Raw genomic sequence first — 23,788 nt, 5'->3', positions numbered from 1 at the left:
TAATTAAGTAGAATAATACATTTTCTTATTCAAATTATGAATTCCTTTTCTGCATTAAATTATTGTTGGTAATATACTGATTAAAGGGATAACCACTAACCTGTTTTTTTTTTCATTTTCTCCTTTTATACTTCCTTTTTTTCTTAACTTCTTTATACAACATAATAATTCGTGATATAATGCATCAAAGCAATTGAGCCGTTTGAGAGCCGGCTCTCTTTAATGAGTTGAGCCGAAAAAGCCGGTTCTCTAAAAAGAGACGGACTTCCTTTCACTACATCAAACCGCTCGCTTCTTTCAAACTTGGTTGATTTGCCGTTTTGTGATAGTCGGTGTATACCGGATGGTACCCATAATTGACAAATTTGGGTTTTTCGGTACAGATTTTCTCGTACGTCGTACCTGTCTTAAAATGCTTAATAAACGTACTTTGTACGGCAAAACCGTACAGGTTGACAGGTATGAGAATGGAAAACATACCTGTCGACATACATTTCCCTCTGTATTTTTTATGTTTTTTTTTTTTTTTTTTTAATCATTTTAAATTGTGTTCCCTATACACCATTTCTTTGTACGAAGAAAAAAAAAATCCCCAAAATATGTTTTTTTAGACTGAAACCATTTCGGCTCTAATCTCTTATCTGCTATATTTAATAAGCAACCTTAAATTCACTGCAAGTGAAAAAGAAGAAATATGTTGAAGAATTGTTTGTGTGGTTTATTTGGATAATAAAATAAATTTGTTTACACAAATTAGCTATGCTTTTTACTTAGTCTATAAACAGAAGTAAAATTTTAACTTCATGTTTATGATTTAGGCCCAGTGAGTGCACACAACTGTGAGGTTTGAGTGTGGTAATCTCTCAACCTTAACATGCAAAATTTGCAAGTGAGTGTGCTTTTCCTAATCCATAAATACTCCATCCCCCCCTACCTCTCAAAACATTCATGCTTTGTTCATTGAAGTGTGTGAGTGTGTGTGTGAATGGGTAAATGTGAAGCGCATTGTAAAGCGCTTTGGGAGGTCTCCATTGACTTGAAAAGTGCTATATAAATGCAGACCATTTACCATGAAACAATTTATTTGCAAGCTATTTACATTCAATATGACTATTACGACCAGCCAGCAGTTTAAGTCAGACGTTTAAAAGGTGCAGACTGAGAGCAGTTTTGGAAAAAAAACTTGGCCTAGCAAGTTATTAAGATAATGGCGAGTGTTAAGGGCTAGCAGTTTAAAAAATGGGTGGTTGCAACGCTTCCACAATGTGTCAATTTAACCTCTGGCTATTACCACTACCACCAATCATAGCAAACGCGTTATACTGAACATTTACATCAGACATCTGCTAAAGAACTAAATTGAACGGTGAATGAAAGTATTTTTTTTAATTTGCTCAGATTTACTTGTATTCCTTTTGCTGTATAGTGAATTGAATCGAATTGACATTATTGTCACTTATAAATGTGGAAGCCCTGAGTGCAATAAATAAAATTGAATTATGTTGTGAAACATTGTCTGCAACAAGATGTGACATGGAACTCCAGAGTGAACATGTAATAAAGAATAAAGGGGGGGTGCGTAGTTCGAGGTGTCCTTGAAAAATTTGAAATTAAATATTTTCTCCATTAAGTATGTGTTAACGAGAACCAACTGAGTGCAAAAAGTTTTCATATATTTTTTCCACAGTGCCTATCTGCTTTTATCCTACTTAAGTGGTCGGAGGGCATGGAGGGAAGAGAGTGATTTTATGTGCGTGGTAGCAGTTTTTTAAAATTCTACCATGAAAATGGTGAAAGTAAGAAAGTGACTGTTTCAAGTACAGCCCAAATGCCAACCCAAACCCCCCTAAAAATGAAAAGGAGATTTTATTTGAGTACGTCTAAAAATGTCACATACTTGCACACGTAACAAAATAAGCTGGAATGATGATTTCAGTCTGAAGATGGCATCGGCCAGTACAATATTTTAAAGTTATGGACACCACCTTTAAGAAGATAAAGACTGTCAGGATAAATAGTCAAAAAATATTTACAACGTAGTGCTTAGAGACTGGCCCAAGTTGTAATAATAGTGGAATGATTAAAAGTAGTGCATCGTAACAATAGTGCAATGAAAATAAGTGCAATAACACTTAGCAGCAACAGAAATTCCCAAATAAGTCACAAGTATTAGTGTCACATAATGTATCACACTGCTTAAAGATTTACTAATTCTGCTGTGGGCACTATAATTTGAGGATCACTTAAATAAACTAGAAACATTCATATGTGGCTAGCAAAAAGTGTCTGGCGTAGCTTAGGCTGTAATCGGAACCTGATCTTTGGAAAATGGACAGATAGATATTTGTACTGAACTAGTTTACACGAGTGTAGAACTGCAGTGCATCACAGTTGTCAAAATGTTTACCGCATTAGTTACATAAAACCGGTCACAAATGAGTCACATATTTTAAGGGGATCCTACTGCAAACTGCATTCATATTAGTAAATCTTGTTTAATTTATCCTAGATTTGGCTTTTAACCATCTGTCAGTATCAATGATAAATAGATTTTAAAATGTTACACACATACATTCATATGCATGTGTGTTACCAGACAATTTAACACAGTTCTGCTCAAGAATAGTGAGAATGTAGCCAAGTGATGGAGATATTCATAATTTCTTTCATTTATTTTCTATTCATTAACAGTTCTTTAATGCTAAAATTCTCTGATAAAAAGGTTTTCATTGTATCTTTACTCTATTAATTTTAAACGTAATTGTGTACGATTTTGGGCAAACTAGTGAAGAAATGAAATAATGCAATTATTTTTAAACACTACAAGACTCAAATGGGAAACGAACAAACAGTAATTAGTAGTTTATGTGAGCGGCAAGCAAAATTGTATCGACTAACTGTAGTGGCTCACGAGCAAATAGTAGGAGAAGCTACAAAAAAGACGAGCTAAATCACTTATGACAACTTAATTGTGAACAAACTTCAATGTATAAGTAATTAAAATAATAAAACACTGACATGTATATTATATTTATAAGAAAGAGTCTGCTTTTGAATGTTGAATGCAATTATTTATGAAGCATGAACAGTACAGTAAGTAAAACAATGTTTTTTTTTTATCAATTTGAAGTTCTTTATTTGCATGTTTTTACATTAAATATTTATTTAACCTAATCTTTGAATGACCTATTGTGTTCCTTCATTTTGTAACTTAAACATGGCTTTTTGACACAAAAATTTCCTCGACCCTTATTCAAAATAATCTTCTTTAAAAAACAAAATTAAAAATTTATAAGCAAGCATAACCTTATATTTATGAAAAACATTTAAAATAATTAAGATAGTATATGTTTACAGTTATATTTATGTTTTCAGCACATTCATTAAAGCATTCCACGTTCATAGTTGCGTACAACAGCAAACAATTACTCCGAGAGATGGAAAACCAGACCTGGAACTGTTAAAATGAACTGACAGTTTTGTGACGTGTCTTTGTGTTCTGTAGCCGACAGTGAAAGTTATCTTTTTGAAGTCAGTATTACAGTAGAATATCTCTACTATCGCAACATCTAGTGTTGTTGGAGGGCGAGTGCATGCCTGCCAAATTGTGACGCAGCGGTGTTTGTTTTTTTGTGATCAAGCTTAACCAAAGTTTAATTAATTTTAATTCATGACTCGTCTATTCTTCTCATTTGGGAGCAACATTTTGCCAAGGATGATATTACTATTTAATTTGTCTGCAATATGCTTCAGTGCCTAAGGGTAGACAAAAAAACAAGATAAGACTTTTTTTCAAGTTACTATTCAGTGGGGCAGCTATGAGAACTGTTGCCATTTTGACAAGGATGTAAAAAAATTACCAGAATTTACGAGTAGACGTAATTCATGCCTTTCAAGTTCAGATAGATGCACCAGTAAACTACGACAAGATTCAAGACACATTCGCCTCAAGTAGCATTTACTATCAAAGTAGTCATTGTGGTCGTTTTGGATAGATCCCAACAGAAAGGCATGACCTTCATCTCTTGGATAATTTGCATGCTTTCCGAAGCACAACTTGCTTCCTGATGTTAAAAATCTTGGCATATGTGTTTGTGAAGTGAAATACTTATCAAGAGACAAAATGAGAGTGAACCGTTTTAATTTTATTTGAATGTATTTAAAAAAACTTAAACAAATGATTTGAGGCTGTGACAAATTCTATTCCAAATGTAGCCCAGGATAACCAGTTGTTTATCGACTAATTAACACAAACCTGAGTGTTTGAGTCCGCCCTTACACAAGCATTTGCTTAACCTCTCACATAAGCGCCTCTTTCAAATAATCACCACTTGAGTAAATAAATGGATTGGTCACTTTTTCAATGAAACACAAAAATCCATATACTGTAAGTGTGCAAATTTGTGCTTTTTCAAATGAAGACTTACTTGTAACTGCCTAGTACAAATACAGCGATATTGTTTCAAGTAGAAGAAAATAGACATGCGTTGGAATAATGCTGCTGCATTTTTTGTATTGGGCCTAGTTTTCATCCTCTCCAGCTTTGTTTGATAAAATTGAACGCAATCGTGAAGTGAAAAGCAGCAGGGCCACTTGAGAGAACAATCATACCTCCAAAAACTCTGATTATGTCATTGTGTGTTCCTATCCTGTGTACACTATTCCCAAACGGGCGCAGCTCCAAAGCCACAGTTGATTTAAAAAAAATTTTTTTTTACACAACTTCAGAATGAAGAGAATTAGCAGTGACTACTCCATTAAGAGACAAGATTTCAATTCAAAGGCCCTTTGTTTGACAGCAAACATAGCTTTTGACCTGCAACCCTGTTTTAGATAAAACAAACACACCCGGACAAATCGCAACTGAGCTCACATTTGTTGCCCCTAATCCTTCAAGTCATACTGGCAAAAATGAAAAGAAAACAAGTGAGTGAAATACGTTTGCACCATTATATTCAATTTCTGTCAGACGCAAAGTTACTCTGACTTACATGTGTGTTGAAGGGACTTGGCTTCCTCTATTTGAGCAACACATTTGTCATTTTAATATCAATTTAATATATGGTGATGCAAACTACTATAACATAATGTATACTCAGAACGCTGCAAGTGTGCAACTAAGTTGGGTATTATTTTACACCATAATAGATAATTGAACAAATAAAATGATTGGCTACGTGGACATGATGCACATGCTGAAGGCTGGGTCCTCGATGTGTTTTGCCTGCATCCTCAATGTTTGCTGCCAAGCCCTATTGCCTTCTTACTTGATAAAATCAATATTAGTGTTGCTGCTTAGGGTGGTAAGCAAGTTTTGTATTTACCCATTTAAAAACTTGTGTGCAGAGTCAAATGCTAATATCTACTATTATATTATCCAATATTTTTCTCCAGCTTTCCTTTCGAGGTCAAACTGCAAAAACAATAACCTTCAATAACTTTAATTGCATGATCATTTATGCAAAACTATTTACTGTCACAGAAGGGAGAAAACTATATACAGTTATGTAACAATACAGTGATGTAAAAATACATATATTATGGTCTTAAATCTTGAGAAAAATGACAAAGAGGAATTCTGAATGTCATTTATCATGCTTGTCCCTCTCATATACTCTACATGCCTTCTAAGCCCTTGCGACACATTCATGCTTATTCATTCAAACAATAGCTTGTATAAAGATGCTTTGACATACAATTGACCTTTTTACCTTTAGTTTTTGGAGGTAGGAGTTGTTGAGTAGCAAAGCAGATATTCGCACAAATTGTAAAAAAATGATCAATTGCAACTTTACACAATTCACCCCATGATAAAGAGTTTTGGCAGTTTGTGAACAATTGATAAAAGGAGACTTCAAGCTGTTTATTGCAACCCTTAGTTGAAAATCCTGAAAAGATTTCCCGTTAACTTCATGCTCTGCTAATAAGTTACCTATATAATTCATTCAGTAACATTTAAAAATAAATGCTGCACCAAATGACTGTTTTAAACGGGACTGCAGTATAACTCCAGTGACATTCATAATAATGAAAATTATATCAGCCAAAGAAATTGGAGTATTTTTTTGTGTGTGTTCAGTATGCGGGGGCTATATTAGTTTACTGACATTCCACATGAAATCATTCCAAAGGGAAAAGAGAGAACAAAGCATCTTTCCAGTGATTGTGACAGTCTGTCTTTAACAATACAGTTTCTGCCTGAGAAATAACAGGTGATTATCTGGTGATTATTGGTCAAAGTAGTCACAAGGGACTAATTAAAACAAACAACACGACATCCTGGCTCTGTTTAGCTGAGAAGCCAGTAATGTTGGACATGCAGTAGGGATGAGGCAATCGGTTAATTTTGAACAACACAAACAGATGTTTATTGTGTTTTTGTTGGATATTTGATAGAAAAGTGCTTCCCTAGCAGGGTAATTTGGGTAATTGTCAGGGGTGTGCCCTGCTGTTGACAGGCAACTCGCCCACAGTGTCCCCTACCCTCTGCCCAGACTTAGCTGGGACGGATTCGAGCACAGTAGTGGGGAAAAGCGTCTGGAAAAAGAATGAATGGATCAGGGGTGCCTTAGAAAAGTGGTCAGCAACCACCGAGCCCCTGACCAGTACCGGCCTCTAGAGAAAGAAAGATAAGTTCCATTATTTTTTACCTATTGTTATTTTACTGACACTGGTATGTTTCAGATTGACCATAAACTTGAGCATTGAGGTGGTATGTTTGATTCACAATCAGTGTGGTTTGCACGGGTGGGCGAAGTTACCTTTCGAGTGGTGCAACTGTCACATTGGAAACAACGATTTCTGCCTGCTGAAGATACAGTATAGGATCAATCAAACTTTTGCGCTTATTACCAATCAGCGTGGAGAATGGTAACTTCTTTAGAACACTTGCCGCTCTAGGAAACTTTTTGGCAATAGAGCTGGAGGGTGCATGGATCTTTATGTTAGGAAAATGACACCAAGACCACATAACACCAACAAACATTTTGCGGGGTTGGTTCATTTTGTAAGTTTGTATTTTTACTTGTCATGGGGATCGACGTGACGTTTTGTGTTCAACGTTATGATATTGACTAGCGCAGGGTTCTCCAACGTGGTGCCCGTGGACACCAGAGTGCCCCCTAAGGACTGCTGTGGTGCCCGCAGACCTGTACTGAAAATAGCTCACAAATGCTGGGTCATTGTGACTTTTTAATAAATATTTGACCCTACTTTCAATTTTTAACCTAGTAACAAGATAGTAATACCATAGCAAATACATAACAAGTTTTTTTAGTAATGCATATAAAACTGGTTGCCCTTTGCACTAATTAGTATAAAAAAGGAGCTCTCAGCTTTAAAAAGAGGGGAGACCCCTGGACTAGCATGTGTTGCTATTAGCACGTGCGTCTTACAGTTCTGCTTCAATTCCAGCTACCAGCGTCCTTGTGTGGAGCTTGTATGTTATCTTCGTCTCCTAAGCCTGGGATCTTCAACCAAAAATGTTGAAAGAGCAGTAACAGACAAAAAAAAAGAAAAACTGAAATGTCTGGAGCTGCAAAACAAAATAACATATGTAAGCTTTTTTTTAAAAAATCTAAATGATTAAAATTCTGATATAATTTATTGTCATTCTGGTATACATGTATGCAGAACGAAATGCACATGACTCATGCAGCTTTCGCAAAGTGTAAAATATACAAAATATATGGGTGTCCAAGTGTGGAAAAATAATTTTAGCTATATGAATGCTATAAATAGTAATAATAATAATAATAATCACTAATATAAACAGGAAAAAAATTTACTCGTTTATTATATGTATTCTAAACATTTTGCAGCCATATAAAATAATTAGAATGTTTGTTTCTTGTTTGTCCTCCTGCACTAATCAGATTTAGAAATATATATACTTATTTTTCAGTTTCCAAGCATTTTTAAAAAAGCTCCAGGGAGCCACTAGGAAGGGGCCAAAGGGCCGTATGATGCTCTAGAGCTGCAGGATTCTGACCCTTGGGATAAGCAGTTTGGAAAATAAATGAATGTGATTTGGGTGTGATATTACGATGAAATATAAATGGTCCATATGACTAAACAATGGATGTATGCTCATTATTTTTTTAATGTTCTTATTCTTATAAATGTTATAATTGTTCCTCGCCTGGAGAAGGATGGGCGCCGACAGGCTGTACTTGCCCAAGACTCACCAGAGGAAATGGTGCCCCTGCGACCCTAGTGGTTAAGGGATCCGACCAAACACCCATAATTGTTCCTATTATTGCGATTATTATTTTGGAAAAAGTACAAACATGTTTAATGCCGCCCTTGGCTGTGAAAATATTGTCTGACAATGAACCGGTCAATGATACAGAAAACATTGCTGACCACTGTTATAGATTATTAACAAGTGTTCTTTCTGTAAACATTCAAATTTTTCCCGCTTTAGGTAACTAAAGATCTTCCATAACAAGTGCAGCTCACATGACACTTGTGGTTTGCACGCTCTTTACCAGCACGAGGGCCAACAAGCAGGACAATCTAAGTGCTCTTTGCTGCCACTAACGCAGCCAAGCTGAATTTCAAGCAGCAGCTGCATTCGGCGCAAATACATGTCTGCAGTTGACACAGGCCCTTGCACATATGAGAGCTGCAGTCTTTGAGTTTTTTTGCGTGACCTTTTTGTGGCCACACATCACATGTCATGTTGATAAGGCAAATGTTGGAAAAATGTGTTGAGACTCTTTGTGAGGGGGGGCTATACAGATAAACATGACTTGACTTGACTATCTCAGGAAAGAATTGCTTCACCTTGATGATTATTTTACAAATTGATAAGCATTTTAAAAGGTACTTCTTCAGCTTTTATTTCTTATCCACAAACATTTCCCTTTTGTAATCAGATTTATTAAGACGAAAGAAATGGCGCTGTCAGCTAAATCAAGTGAATGTACAGCGGTAACTAGGTCAGGATTCACAAATAGATTAGGCGCAATGAGGACTGAAATATTGGGACACAGAAGGCATGTTTATTAAATTAATATTAAAAGCTTTTCAAAAAGTCTTGTTAGAAAATTGATGGTGAAAAAATAGTAAAATGAATGAAATAATATTCTATGTGAGTAAAAGAAAATCTAGATCAATTTGATTGGATTTTGCAGGATTTATATATTTTTCCATTTTGCAATCTGGTCGAATCGTTATTAAGAGTAAATAACAGATTACTTTATTTTGCAAAATGATCTTGATACTTCAGATTAGCATTTTATGTTTAATATTTTACAAAATAATTAGGAAATTGGGAAAATTATCTCCCATCTTGGAGCATTTTGCTCATCTAAAATATTGTTTTACTGTCAGTAAGTAAATGTTTTAAAAATCTTTGAATGCTAATTTTAAATACTTTCTTATTTAATGATTATTATCAATTATATATTTTTTAAATACATATTTTAAACTCAAAATGCTCAATATAAAGGTAGGGTAGTTTGAGGTGTCCTCCAATTTTTTTAATTTTAATATTTTTCTGTTAATTATGTGTTAACAATGCCCCACTGAGTTCCAAGAGCCTTCATACATATTTTTTTTTTCATCTCGCATATCTGCTTTTATCTTACTTTTATCATCAATGTTCTGGCCACGGAGCGCATTGGCCTGGCTGAAAGGAGGCGGAGGCTAGAAAGGTTCTGGAGAGCGATTTCACACGAGTGTTCAAGGTTTTCTTTTACCCTAGGATGAAAGTGGGGAAAGTAAGAAAAGGACTGTTTCAAATACAGTCCAAATCCCAACCCAAAACCCCAAAAGACTAAAAAAGAGTTTGTTCGAGCGTGTCTTATACATGCATGCGACATACAAGCAGCTTGACAAGAGGCTGCAATAATTATTCTAGCCAGAAGATGGCGTCAGCAAGTATAATATTTTCAAGTTACGGACAACAGTACTATTTTTCTTATTTTGCAAGGAAAGGAAAATATATATTAAAAAAAACTAAAATACCTACTTTAAGTATTATTATCGTAGAAAAATATAAAGAAGGAAAGCAAAATATTAAAAGTAATCCTAAACTTAAAGTTTGTAAAATGGTCTGCCCACAGAAATAATATTTTTCTTTAGTGCTTCTTTAGAGCTGATAGATAATTTTGCGTTACTGCAAGAGTATTGTCCACAAAGTTGACGGTGACGTTAAAACAAATTCCAGAAGTTTGTTTTTGGCTTCTATATTTGCATTAGGTAAAAGGTACAATAGTGAATACTCACACTAGGACTAAATTAAATTGATGTGTGGCTGCATCTCTAAATTATTATGACTATCACTTGAGTGTCCTTGTTAAAAAATTATCAAACACAATCATTTTTAAACAATTTTTAAACATTCGTACTCAACGTTAGGATAAATATGGTCCTATAGCATTTTTTTAATACTTGCCCCATCCCCCTTTTCTTGTTTTGTTTATTTTTTACTACAACCTGCCTCGTGTTGCAGAAGAGGAAGGGCCTTGTCGTGAACAAAGGAAACAAGCTTGAGTTAAAGAGGCATGTCATTTCCCGTTTGATGGCTCGATGTCGGGACACGAGAAACAAACTTGTTAGAGTGCTTGTATGGAGAAATGAGCTGCGAGGTGTGAACCAGCATTGTTTCATCTGAGACTGGGTTGAGGGATCCTGGCCTCACATGCTCAGAATCGAACAATGAAAGATGGACTGGCTTATAGGTCCACATCAGCTGGTAATGAAAATTTCAGAAACTTATAGCTGCAAAGTATACTGTGTGTTAATTGTTAACCGGTTTAGTTATTACTTGTTAATAGAACTGTCTCTCCTATCCTTGCAGTAAAAAACTTTGAAGATGCCCCAAAACATGTGAATCAAGGCAGGGGTGGGCAAATATTGAGAGTATCAGGCCTCATGGGGTTAAAAATAATTGACCAAGGTGCCCATCCTGGTGGCCTATCCAATGTTTTCATTTATGAATAATTATGCATGCAGACATCAACATGTTATATTTCTTTTGTTTTTAAATAGATTGTTTCAAAATGATGAAACTAATCACAATTAAAATAAAAATATGTATCAGGTCCCTGTTTTAAGTACTAAATTTCCCATTTAGTTTTGTGGTATTACAATAGTTGTATTTTTTTGGTATTTGTGTAGTATTTCTGTAGTCGGAATTTTGTGGTATTTCTGCAGTATTTTTTAGTATTACGGTACTAGCATTTTTTGCAGTATTTCCATCGCAATGTTTCTGTAGTATGTCTGCAGTTTTTTAAGTATTTCCTTTGTATAATTTTTGTAGTATTTCTGTAGTATAACTGTCGTTGTACTTTTATAGTATTTTTTGTCGTAATGTCTGTAGTAGCCTATTTGGATTACAGTATAAATGTAGTGGTATTTTGGTAGTATTTCTGTGGAGGTATTTTGAAGTATTTGAACAGTAGAATTCTTTTACTATATTTGTCTGTTTTTCTTTATGTATTTCTGTATGTAGTAGTATTTTTGGGGGGTATTTCTGCTGTAATATTTCTATAGTAGTTGTTTTGTATTACAGTATTACAGTTGTGGTATTTTCATAGTATTTCTGTAGAAGTATTTTTTAAGTAGTTCTTAGTAGTACTTTTGTAGTATTTCTATTGTAATATTTCTGTAGTAGTATTTTGGTATTATTCCTATATATTTTTCTTTTCAGAATGAAAGCCAAAAAATGTATGAGGTCCCTGTTTTTAATCACAATTGTTTGGTGTAATTCTGTAGTATTTCTGTAGTAGTATTTTGTTGTAGAAACACAAAGGGAAAATGGGGACAAAGGTGGATCCAAAAACATTTTTATCAGGACCTTATTTACTATTCTAAATATAAAGCCTGACAGGCCGTAGACTGCCCACTCCTGACTTAAGGGAAGCTGTCACGCCAAACTTTATTATTTTTGTGCTGTGAATCATTCTAAAAAAGTCAAGCCTGCCCTTATGGTGCCTGTTGCAGATATGCTTCCTCGCTATCAGAGGTTTTATGCATAGTCAGCTAATTTCAATCGTACGTTTGTTGTACCATCCAACACTAAGTGAGATCAAGGAAAATTTCTGCATGTTTTGTGTTTCAGCCTTTTGATAGCGCCTCCTTGATTCTTTTGAATGTCAAGGTCTTGCTTGCAAAATACAAATGAGGGTAAAACGTTTGACCCACAATCGTGACCTATAAGACATCGTGTTCTTGAGGTGGATGTGATATGAAAGCGGCGGCGTGCGGTTCGAAGACAGGAAGGATGTGGTTTACAAAAATTAATTTAAGCATTTTTTTTGTATAAATAACTTCTATATTGTCACTGTCAAGTGATAATGTTCATAATGTAAACATTCCATGATTGAGTGTATCAAATGTTATTGTACATGTTTTGTTTTTAATGACAAATAGTCTAAAGTGTCTAATGTAGTTGAGAAGTTGTAGATTTCAAAAAGGATGGTGCCTGTTTTTTGTCCCTTTTGAGTTAAATCTCTTTGCAACATCCTGTTACAAATATCAGGCTGTAAGTCTCACAAGAGATACATAGTGTGCTAGCAGTTTTTTTAATATAACAGCTTTCTCTGCTTAGCTTACAGTATATACAATTCCAAGATCACAAACATGACGGTTTCAGTGAATTAGACTTGCTACTCATTTTGTATCTATAGATATATTTGCTCTTTGGGGATCTATTAATTAACAAATATATGTATTTTGGCATAGATACTTCATACTTCTTAGTTAAGAACAAAACAGCTAATAATATAATTTGAGTCATTTGTATTGATTGTATTGAGTGACCTTCTTTTACTGCTAAATAAGAGTTATACTAAGCAACTTTATGTCTAGTTGCTAACATACCACATTTTCTTTCTATATCAATTTCAACAATAAAATGGGACTGCTACTTCCTACTTTGCTTACTTTGCCACCTGTCACAAGGTTGTTAATATGACTCATTGCTGTCTTCATCACTACAAGAGACACACCCGTCATTCAGTAAATATCACATTGTTAATATTAAAAATCAAGCTAATTAAGACATAAGAACAGAGCTATTCAGACATGTTTTTATTGTTTTGTTACAGGTGTGCAAGTAGTCTTTTTGTACTGTGTTATCCAGAAATAGTCTTTTGTTATATTTTTCATATATAGAGCTTTCGGTTTGTAAGGTGCATGGAATTAAAACTACAACAAGACCTACGGTATTAACACATTTTATGGACTTACGATACATATTTGTGCAATGATTGATCAGTCGACAAAAATCACTGACCAAAATGCAAAATATTGTATGCAACGGGAAACAGAACAATGGTTTTAGTAGCGAGAGTGCTGAAACTTAATCACCAGAACACCAATGATACATATGAAATACGAAAAGGCATTGTACTTATTGCACTATTTTTACTTGGTGCCAAAAGCAAATGTTAGGAATGGAGAAAACAAAAACCCGTCCTGAAAGATATAAAAAAATGCATAAAAGTACCAAGAGGAAAGCTCTATGGTCTAGCTCAGGGGTCGGGAACCTATGGCTCGCGAGCCATATATGGCTCTTTCTATGAGTACCTGTGCCTCGGAGACAAATTTGATTGCATGCAAATTTTCTCCATCTCGTCCAAAACCTAAGCCACTAATCCTGATCAGGTACACACAAAGCCATACCAAAGATGATGTTGAAGCAGTGCTTGGCAGAATATATAGGGCACGTTTTTCACTACAATTTACAGTCAAGGTGTCACACGAAAAAAAAAAAAAAAAAAAAAACTCGTTCTGGCTGTACATCGCTAAAGAATCCGTTATATAAAATCTCACTATATGATCTGTCTTCAGTGTTCAGATACCTTATGATGAATCCACAGAACACACTGTAAATACGCCAAAACACCGGAAGAGAACTTAGTTTTTTGATTGGGTGAGTGGGAGGGATGGGTGGAGCTATGCAAAAAGTGCAAGCACTCCCTCCCATCTCTCGCCCTGCGCCGTCTGCACCATAGATAAGCACATCAGGCTCCCTGTTTGCAGAATGTTGTGACGTTTTTACAAAATAACTGCTTACATCTGGTTTTGAAACCAATATGTATGAAAAAAAAGGGTCAAAATGAGTTTAACCGATCTTGAGTAATTGCAAGAAAGACACAAGTTTAAAGTGGTATGTTTGTTGATTTTGGGACACGGGCTCTGGCATTATTCTCTTTTCATAATTTTTATCAAATCATCAAAAATAAATGTGCTGAAGACTAAGCTTTTGTCTGAGGCGCGGGTTTAGCAATTTAGTAAATTTGTCTCATAATATATGGTGTGGCTCTTTCCCAAAATAAAATTAATATATTTTGCTTTTATGGCTCTTTGAGTCAAAAAGGTTCCCGACCCCTGGTCTAGCTGATAAATTGGACTTTGCGTTTATTCATATGTTTCAGGACAACTTTCTTTTTTTTTTCCATTTGTTTCTGGCACAGTAAAAATCGTGTGATTATGAGATGAAATGTAAGGCCTTTTAATATTTGGTAGTTCAGTGAATATGTGGCAGCACTCTCACCATGGTGACTATGGTTCTATTCCCATTGCATACAATATTATGCAATTTTGGTCAGCGATGATTTCAGTTGATCAATCATTGCAAAAATACAGTAGTATACTGTATTGTACCGTCATTGTTATCAGAAAGTTGTAAAAATTCGAATAATTCATTTTCATAAAGTTAACACAATATACATATTTCTCTTCCAAAATCCAATACATGGTAACCCAAAAATGGATTGTTTTATCTATTGTATACAATATTATGCAATTTTGGTCAGCGATGATTTCAGTTGATCAATAATTGCAAAAATACAGTAGTATACCGTATCAGGTGATGTCCTTGTTATCAGAAAGTTGTAAAAATTCGAATAATTCATTTTCATAAAGTTAACACAATATACATATATCTCTTCCAAAATCCAATACATGGTAACCCAAAAATTGATTGTTTTATCTATTGTATTTTGATGCTTTCATGGAAGCTAGGAAAAAAACCTTAATCAGTAACACACATGTATCAATAATGTATGCGTTTTCAATAATATTCACCGTATTTTCCGGTGTATATATAGCCTACCGGTTTATTGGGCGCACTTTCAAATTCCTGGGTAATTTGGGGTATTTGAGTGCACTTTATAGTTTGGAAAATACAGTACTGTATTTTAAACAAAATCTCTTTCTCTGCCTTTCCTTTCAGAAAGATGTAGCCTATCTGCGGCAGTGGCTGGAGGTGTTTGTGGGGTCCTTCGAAAGGCTCATAGATGTGCACTCACTCGAGCCTCGGAGGTAAGGAGTCCTTCTTTGAAACCAACTGTGATGCTTACACCATTCCGTAAAACGAAATAAACTATCCTCAGATATCGTTTTGGCATGTTTGTCTTACACTTAAACAATGCCTCTCTGAGGACGGCTTTTTTCTTCATACGTTACTTCTCTCATCCATGCTGTCCACTAGGCTGGAGGAGTGCACCTCCGAAGTGCCCTTGCTCCCCAAGGAGGTGCTGGTGTTCCTCAGTGCGCAGCTATGGCAGGGTGCGCCACACCTCTCGGAAAACCAGGGCCACGGCTGTGAATCCCCCCACCCCTTGCTCCTCATCAAGTTCTTCATCATCGTCTGCAGGTTAGTATGCTACTTTTTTCAGAAACAGCCTCACATAAAAAATTAACTTGTAAGAATCATAACAATACTACCGGAAAAAAGTACCGTATTTATCCATGTAATATTGCAACGACAATGAATTCGATTCTATTCTTCTATTCTTTACTAAGCATTGTAAGTTTATTGTCATTGTAACATGTGAGATGCTCAACAAAATTACCATTCGTCTCTGTTACCATGACTAAATATAGTGTGATAATGAGATAAAAACAATGCCTTTTTGTATGTAATCTGCATTAATGGTGGTCCATTGATTGGAGTTTGGTGCTCTCACTGGCATGACCCGATTTCGAATCCTGTTTCAACCAATGTTTAGCGGTAAAACTGCACATCCAAGCTTTAAATTATTTTTTAAGGTAAAAACAAAAAAAAAAGAATAAATACGGTAAGCGCTCCTTGTAACGGTAAACCAGGGCTGCAATGAATGATGAATAATCTGTTAATCTTTTTATTTTGATTCTGTCATGGAAGCTGACATTAAACATTTCTAATCCAAAAAGTGTCTTAACAATTAAGTGATCGCTCCATAAATTGCCAATTAATTTCCTCATTTAATTGTTCTTGGTTTTATCTATTTGTACCTAAGATTTAAATATGCCAATATTTCTTTTTGGAAAGCTGACATTGAAAATGTCCAATCCAAAAAGTATCTTGACGATTAAGTGATTGCCCCATGAAAGTGTTTGATGATTAATTTCATCATCGAATAGTTGTTGATTAACCGATTAGTGCGAACAGTCACTTAGATCAACATATTAAAAATAATAATAATACCACAATTACTCCTGACAATAAACTACTGAAGTGTAAAATTGAACTGTGCTCGGGAAATGATTCTTTCTTTGTACAACAAGTGAGCCCAAATCCCACGCGTAGTACTAGTACCACACTTCACTTTGACTTAAGGGAAGCAGGCAAATTACAGTTATTTTGCTTCTCCTAACATTTCAACATCAATTGTGTAAAGAGGCTGCAACCCTCCTTCAGGAAGTTCAACACGTATACTGTCTACTTTACCGTAGATGGCCATCTTGCAGAGGATCACTTTCTTAATACACAATTTCTCTCCTTTTCTAGAAACATGGAGAACGTCGACCCAGAGAAGACCCCCAGTTTCGTTTTCGACGCAATTAAGCTTTTGAATTTTTGTTTGCGCCAGGTATAGTATTTGTTGACTGAACAAGAAAATTATTATGTTTTGGTTTCTTATAAAGGTAACATATGAGCTTGGTAGTTGACTAGATGAAACAGATTGTTGTACTTGACCTGCTCAATGACTTGAAAGTAAGAATGTTTAATAGAGCCCTGTTAAAAATAGGTGAATTAACATCGAGGTTGTCCATTTGTGTTTTTGTATTATTCATGTTTTTCAGATCAAGAATGGAGAAGGGGACCAGTCGACCCTCCAGTCCGTTGTGCACTACGGGCTTGTGCTTTTGGAGAGTGTCTTTGACCCTTATCAGACCTGGAGGAGGCAGCTGGCAGGGTGAGTGTGAGTACACTTTGGGATGGAATTTACTTGTGCAAAACTCCCAAGTTCCATATTGTATTTTAACATCTTACTCAAATGTAGGGGTTGTTTAAGATCTTGAGGGCCTCTTGAAGTCAAGCCTCAGTAGGCATGAGTGGAGGGGCTGATTCCGGCTTTGTGTGTACGTTGCAGGGAGGAGGTGAGCTCACTGGAAAGGAACAAATACAAATTCTCACCGTTGCCTTTGCCAGAGGAGCTGACACTTCTTTTCCATGGTGAGGAGCTTGGTCTTTTGCCTTGATATTGTAAACCCACTATATGTCACGACCGGTACAAGCAGGGGACCCAAATGCGAAACGTTTCACACGATGCTTTATTAAGGGATTGGGGAAGTCAGGGCAAGAGGGAGGAAAAAGACCGCAATCTGGTGCTCGCTGGGCAGGAGGAGCGGGAAGCCCTCACGAACGAAGCGTGGTCGGAGATCGGAACAAGTCGGGCAGCCGGGACGAGCGGGAAGCCAGGGATCGGGAATTGATACTGGAAACTGCATCAGGATATGGGTACCTGGGACAGGAGAACGGAGCTTGGATCGGGGATCGATACAGGAAACAGATTTGGGATACGGGTAGCCGGGACAGGAGAACAGAGCTTGAATCGGGGATCAATACAGGGAACAGCATCAGGATATGGGTAGCCGGGTCAGGAGAATGGAGCTTGGATCGGGAATCGATACTGGAAACAGAATCAGGATATGGGTAGCCGGGCCAGGAGAACGCAGCTTAGATCAGGGATCAATACAGGAAACAGAATCAGGTTTCGGGTAGCCGGGACAGGAGAACAGAGCTTGGATCAGGGATCGATTCAGGTAACAGAATCAGGATACGGGTAGCCGGGACAGGAGAGCAACGGAGCTTGGAACGGGGATCGATACAGGAAACAGGTCAGGATCAAAACGGTAGCCAGAGTCAAAAGTGCTTGCCTTGCATGCGCTGAGCTACGCAGACAGATTGACCAGGAGTGAATGAGAATGACATTTAAATAGGAGAACTAATTAGGGAACGAGTGGCAGCTGGGGCTGAAAGAGTGAGCGCAGGTGAGAGTAATTGGCAAATCATGACACTCCTTACATATTATCTAACTTGCTTTACTTGAAGATAATGTTAGTAAGACCAAATTATTTTACGAAAAAATATTTACTAATACACAGTTATCACTACTCATATTCAGTAACCACATTATATCAATGTGGTACTAAAAAAATAACAATGCTCAGTTTTCATTGGCAGTGCCAGGTAACTATACAAAATATACATTTACAAAAGTTATTTCCTAATAAACTCATTAATAATGTATAAATCTATATGACAGACTTCATTCACCTATTCACCTGGGCACTATTATTTGCTACTATTCAAATGAAGTGCGTTCAGCCCCGAGCAACGGTTGACATTTTGCATTTTTTATTGTGCTTGTAGTTTGCATCTGTGTAAAATAACAGCATTACAGAGAGTACTGTTTTGCTCTACTAAGATAAATAAGTTAATCAAATTTTACAGGTAATCTGTCTTTGAATTTTGTGCAGTTTTGCTCAACTGTAAACTATAACCACAGTAATGTCTTATAGTAAACGTACTCAGCATTTGATAATGTAATATTTTACAGGTAGATCATTAATATCAGATAATATTATATATTTTAAAAAATGTTGTTTAGGAAAATAAGATAACTATTTTGTTTTATGTTTTACTTGTTTTTATTCTATTTAGTTATTACTTTTTCTATTTTCTATATGTAAAAAGGTTCAGTTAAAAAAGGGAAAAGACAAAATATAGTAAAATAAGAATTTTTTTTTGCTTTATTTGAACTAGAGGTTATTGGGCGGGCCGATCATCAGCACCAATATTTGGGTATTTGTGGATAACTGTATCTGCATTTTTATTTATTCGACGGGGCAATTGTTCAGATACAGCCAAGACTCTCTCCCCTTCTCTTCTTTCCTACCCCGCGCCTACTTTCCTCAACCCTAATGCACTCGGTGGCCGGAACACCGATGATGAAGTAAGGTAAAAGCAGATAGGTGCAGTGAAAAAAAATATAAAGGCTCTTTGAACTCAGTAGGGCATTGTTAACACATACTTTATAGAGAAAATATTTAATTGTTGAACTGTGTACCCCAACTCTAACTTTCTTTAGGGAAGCAGACTCAGGTGGAGATTGATATATTAGCTCTTATCACATTAGTTTGTCAATTCAGTATGTGAGTTGGTTGTAGTGTATTGACATTTTTATTTATTTATTGTAAAAATAACTCAGGGAGGTATTCAAGTTTTTATGTACCGTACCTTTATATGAGTTGCTGCCAAACATAATTTTATTTCCTGCTCTATTAGTTTTTGGTTAAGTGAAAGATTAGTCCCGTTGGTTGTGTTGAAATTCTCATTTACTGTAAAAGGTTTGAGGCAGCTATTTAAGTTTTGATATGCCTTCATGCAAGTTGTTTTATTTCCTGCCCTGTTAGTTTTTGGTTTTAGTGAAAGAATAGCAAAAGTTAGTTTGAGCTGAGAAAAAGTGAAAACACTGCTTTCTAATAAAAAATTATAAGTTACGCATTATTTAGGAATTGATAAGGTCATTTGCATTTTATTGATTGGTACCTAGGGACTACATTTTTAATCGGCATGTTGTTTATTTAATATATCTTTTGACTTACGAATGATTTCCCAATTACAGAAAGTCTGCAGGACAGTGAAAAGATCCCAGAACTTCTCACAATCAGGCTGGTCCATCTCCTGGGAGCCGTCATTAGTGGGAGCAAGGTCTGTCACCATATGTTCTGTATGCCCATAATCAGAGTTATTATTGTCTAGGAATTCGATTACTCCGAATTATCTCCTATTATCCTCCTTCCCAGAATAACGGCCTCCTCACCGTCACCTCTCACGTCGTCGAGGACCTGTTTTCTGTGCTGCGAGCTTGGTGCTGCCGGGCTTCCCATCAGCCCAAGCATGCATCGCTCCCTCGGTTGACTTTGCAGTGCCTGACCGCAATGATCCACCTGCTGCATTTCAGCAGCCCCTCGGAGCGGCAAGTCGACATCAAGACCATATTGCGGAGTTTTTTCCAATTGCTAAACTGGAACCGTCCACTGAGCAATGATCAGCACGACAGGCACAACTCTGAGGAGAGTCTCGTTTCACTCCAGAGCCTGATGCTGAGTAAGTATGTCGAAACCACACACTTTCGGGTTAAAATTAAACCATATCGGAGCAAAATCATTACTTTAGGGACAATTTGATGAAATGTTCTGTGTTGATTTGCAATCCATTATTTTGAGTTGGTATGAACAAATAAACAAATGCAATAGTATTTTGCGGGAGAGAAGTTTAAAATCACGTAACTAAAGTTTCCTGTAAGGAAATCTATGGAGCCAATTGTGGTAGTTTTGTAAAATTTGACCCATTGTTTTGCGGTTGCCATAAACAAGTGACACAATCCTTTGTTCTTTATAACAAAACTACCAGATTTTTGGGGTGTGTTTTGCTAGACGAAAATAAAGCATGACTTTGGGGAATTTATTAACTGCCCCATTTTTTTAAACAAAACTACCAAGTTGTTTTTAACTGTTTTGTCCATAATGATTAATACCCGGTTTAGGGTGCTAGGAACATCTGACACGGGTTTAAGGCATAAATTGCCTTTATTTAACCAAAGCACCAGCTATTTTTGGTTGTATTGCATATTTTCCATTTTCCTTCTGATTTTAGGACAATGCAATATTTTTGAGTGATTATAAATATAAAATACTTTTTTTGGGGTGGTTGTTTCATTCAAAAAGACCCCGTTATTTCAGTTTTGTTTTTGTTTTTTACAATACGAACCAATTTCTTTTCGAGAACGCCGGCATTTTTTGTTCCTTGTTTTTCATTTTAAAAAAAAACTTTTATTTTGTTTTATTCTTTTCTGAAATGGCCTAAGTATTTTCAACAAAATACTTGTTTTGGGGAATTTGGCTTTGGATAAAGACTTATATTATCTATAGTTTGGAGTCACCCAGAAAATAGTGTGTTTTCCATGAAAAGTCACACTATTTTATAATTCAAATTAGTTGCGAAATAGAAAGTATAGTCGACACATTGAGAACGTTCAATACTATGATTTTTATTTGGCAAAAAAATGTATCCTCCAAACTTTGCTATGGTCAAAGACTGGAAATTTCTAAACAACCTCAAACTTTGGAACTGTAGTTTACATATATATAGGTCAAAATGTATTTTTGTTGCCCTTTTTTAATATATATATAATATATGAGAAGGCATTCGACCGTGTTCCTCGGGAGGCCCTGTGGGGGGTGCTTCGGGAGTATGGGGTACCGCACAGTCTTATCCGGGCTGTGCGGTCCCTGTATGCCCGGTGCCAGAGTCTGGTCCGCATTGCCGGCAATAAGTCGGATTCGTTCCCGGTGAGGGTTGGGCTCCGCCAGGGCTGCCCTTTGTCACCGATTCTGTTCATAACTTTTATGGACAGAATTTCTAGGCGCAGCCTTGGCGGCGATGGAGTCCGGTTTGGGGGCCTCAGCATTGCGTCACTGCTTTTTGCAGATGACGTGGTGCTGTTGGCCTCCTCAGCCCGTGATCTTCAGCTCTCGCTGGAGCGATTCGCAACCGAGTGTGAAGCGGCCGGGATGGGGATCAGCACCTCCAAGTCCGAGGCCATGGTTCTCAGTCGGAAAAGGGTGGTATGCTCCCTCCGTGTCGGGGAGGAGGTCTTGCCCCAAGTGGAGGAGTTCAAGTATCTTGGGGTCTTGTTCACGAGTGAGGGTAGGATGGAACGGGAGATCGACAGACGGGTCGGTGCAGCGTCTGCCGTCATTCGGACCCTGTACCGGTCTGTCGTGGTGAAGAGGGAGCTGAGCCAAAAGGCAAAGCTCTCGATCTAACAGTCGATCTACGTTCCTACCCTCACCTATGGTCATGAACTTTGGGTCATGACCGAAAGAACTCGATCCCGGATACAAGCGGCCGAAATGAGTTTCCTCCGCAGGGTGGCTGGGTTCTCCCTTAGAGATAGGGTGAGAAGCTCAGTCATCTGGGAGGGACTCGGAGTAGAGCCACTGCTCCTCCGCGTTGAGAGGAGCCAGTTGAGGTGGCTCGGGCATCTAATAAGGATGCCTCCTGGACGCCTCCCTCGGGAGGTGTTCCGGGCATGTCCCACCGGCAGGAGGCCCCGGGGGCGGCCCAGGACACGTTGGAGAGACTATGTCTCTCGGCTGGCTTGGGAACGCCTCGGGGTCCCGTCGGATGAGCTGGAGGAAGTGGCTGGGGATAGGGACGTCTGGGCTTCCCTTTTAACGCTGCTGCCCCCGCGACCCGACCTCGGATAAGCGGAAGACAATGGATGGATGGATGGATGGATGGATATATATATATATATATATATTATATATAATATATTATATATATATATTATATATAATATATTATATATAATATATTATATATAATATATTATATATAATATATTATATATTTATATATTATATATTTATATATAAACTAGCTCAAAAAAACCCAAATAGAGGATCAGTCCACTTTTGACCAAAATCATTTTATTTTGTGCCCAACTGAGTGCATAGAGCTCTATAAAGCTCATCATGTTGGTATGTACTGTCGTTTGTAGGCGCAGTACCTGAGATCCTGCAGTGTTCGGACCGGCCTGCCCTCCAGGCTGTCTTCTTGAACAATAACTGCTTTGAGCACATCCTCAGGCTTATACAGAACAGCAAGGTGAGCCCCCTGCCTCTTTAAAAGGCTCCTGACAGCTTTTGATTTGTGTCTAGCCTGCACAGGTTTCCTCATTTATTTCCCTCATATTCCTCAAATGCATTTCCGTTTGTCTGATTGCTGCTTGACTTCCGCCAGCAGTGTTTTTATTTAAAAAGAAAGAAGCTTGGCAAGTTACTGTTTGGATTTTTGAATTGTACTGTGTGTATGTCCTGTAGCTCTTTCAGAGCAACAGGCTTATGGCGAGGAGTGAGTGTGACCTCACTACAAGCTTACTCACAGAGGTCAAAGTGGACCAGGTACTCCCCCCATCATCGGATAAAACTTTGGTGTTATTGATCTGTCAGCAGGAAACTCAGCCTTCTTTCCTCTTGCTCTTAGCTATCGGCTGTCTAGATAAGAAACTTTAGACAGGAAGGCAGCCTTATGAAGCAGGTAGCACGATATGATAAGTGTTGAGGTGAAGCCGTTATCTTCGCACCATATCCTAAGAACAAAATTTCACTTCTATTACGGTAGAGCTGGACACTGAAAATGAAGACACATCTGTTACAGTTGTGTGTTTTCAAGCAGTAAAATAGACTAAAGTAAAAATGTCGGCATGGATATCTCCCACAATTTCAAAATATTACCGCTATAAAAGAACATAATTAATTATTTCAAACATTGGCCATAGTGACATCATCTAGATTTTTGTAGCATTCATTCCTTACTGTCTCTGTAATGAGTGGGATTCTACCTCATCAGTCACAAGCCATAAGTAGACAAAACGATCATTCACAATCCCTTTCGCAATTGTAAATGATTTAAAATCTTAAGCTGGCATGCAATGAATGTTTTTTTACCATTCAAGTGTTATACATTTATTTGTTGACGATGGTCTCC

The 23,788-nt window shown here is 37.0% G+C and overlaps 1 protein-coding gene across 3 annotated transcripts in view; it reads left to right on the top strand.

Annotated features, from left to right (window-relative positions):
* The window catches only part of nbeal2 (neurobeachin-like 2), a 71,725-nt gene that overhangs the window by 1,236 nt on the left and 46,701 nt on the right, over positions 1–23,788 (top strand). For 2 of the 3 annotated variants that reach the window (XM_088327261.1, XM_088327260.1), the window contains exons 2-10: positions 15,191–15,279; positions 15,449–15,613; positions 16,730–16,811; positions 17,026–17,138; positions 17,316–17,398; positions 19,854–19,939; positions 20,035–20,338; positions 22,800–22,906; positions 23,122–23,202. In XM_088327261.1, coding sequence (XP_088183387.1) covers positions 15,191–15,279; positions 15,449–15,613; positions 16,730–16,811; positions 17,026–17,138; positions 17,316–17,398; positions 19,854–19,939; positions 20,035–20,338; positions 22,800–22,906; positions 23,122–23,202 — 1,110 coding nt within the window. The remainder of the gene's footprint in view (positions 1–15,190; positions 15,280–15,448; positions 15,614–16,729; positions 16,812–17,025; positions 17,139–17,315; positions 17,399–19,853; positions 19,940–20,034; positions 20,339–22,799; positions 22,907–23,121; positions 23,203–23,788) is intronic. The other variant, XM_088327262.1, reaches the window with a different exon arrangement.

Source organism: Urocampus carinirostris, chromosome 2, assembly GCF_059441175.1.
Source record: "Urocampus carinirostris isolate Australia breed hairy pipefish chromosome 2, RoL_Ucar_1.0, whole genome shotgun sequence".
Lineage (NCBI taxonomy): Eukaryota > Metazoa > Chordata > Actinopteri > Syngnathiformes > Syngnathidae > Urocampus > Urocampus carinirostris.
The sequence above is the reverse complement of the archived record's forward strand: the minus strand, read 5'-3'. Positions and strand labels throughout refer to the sequence as shown.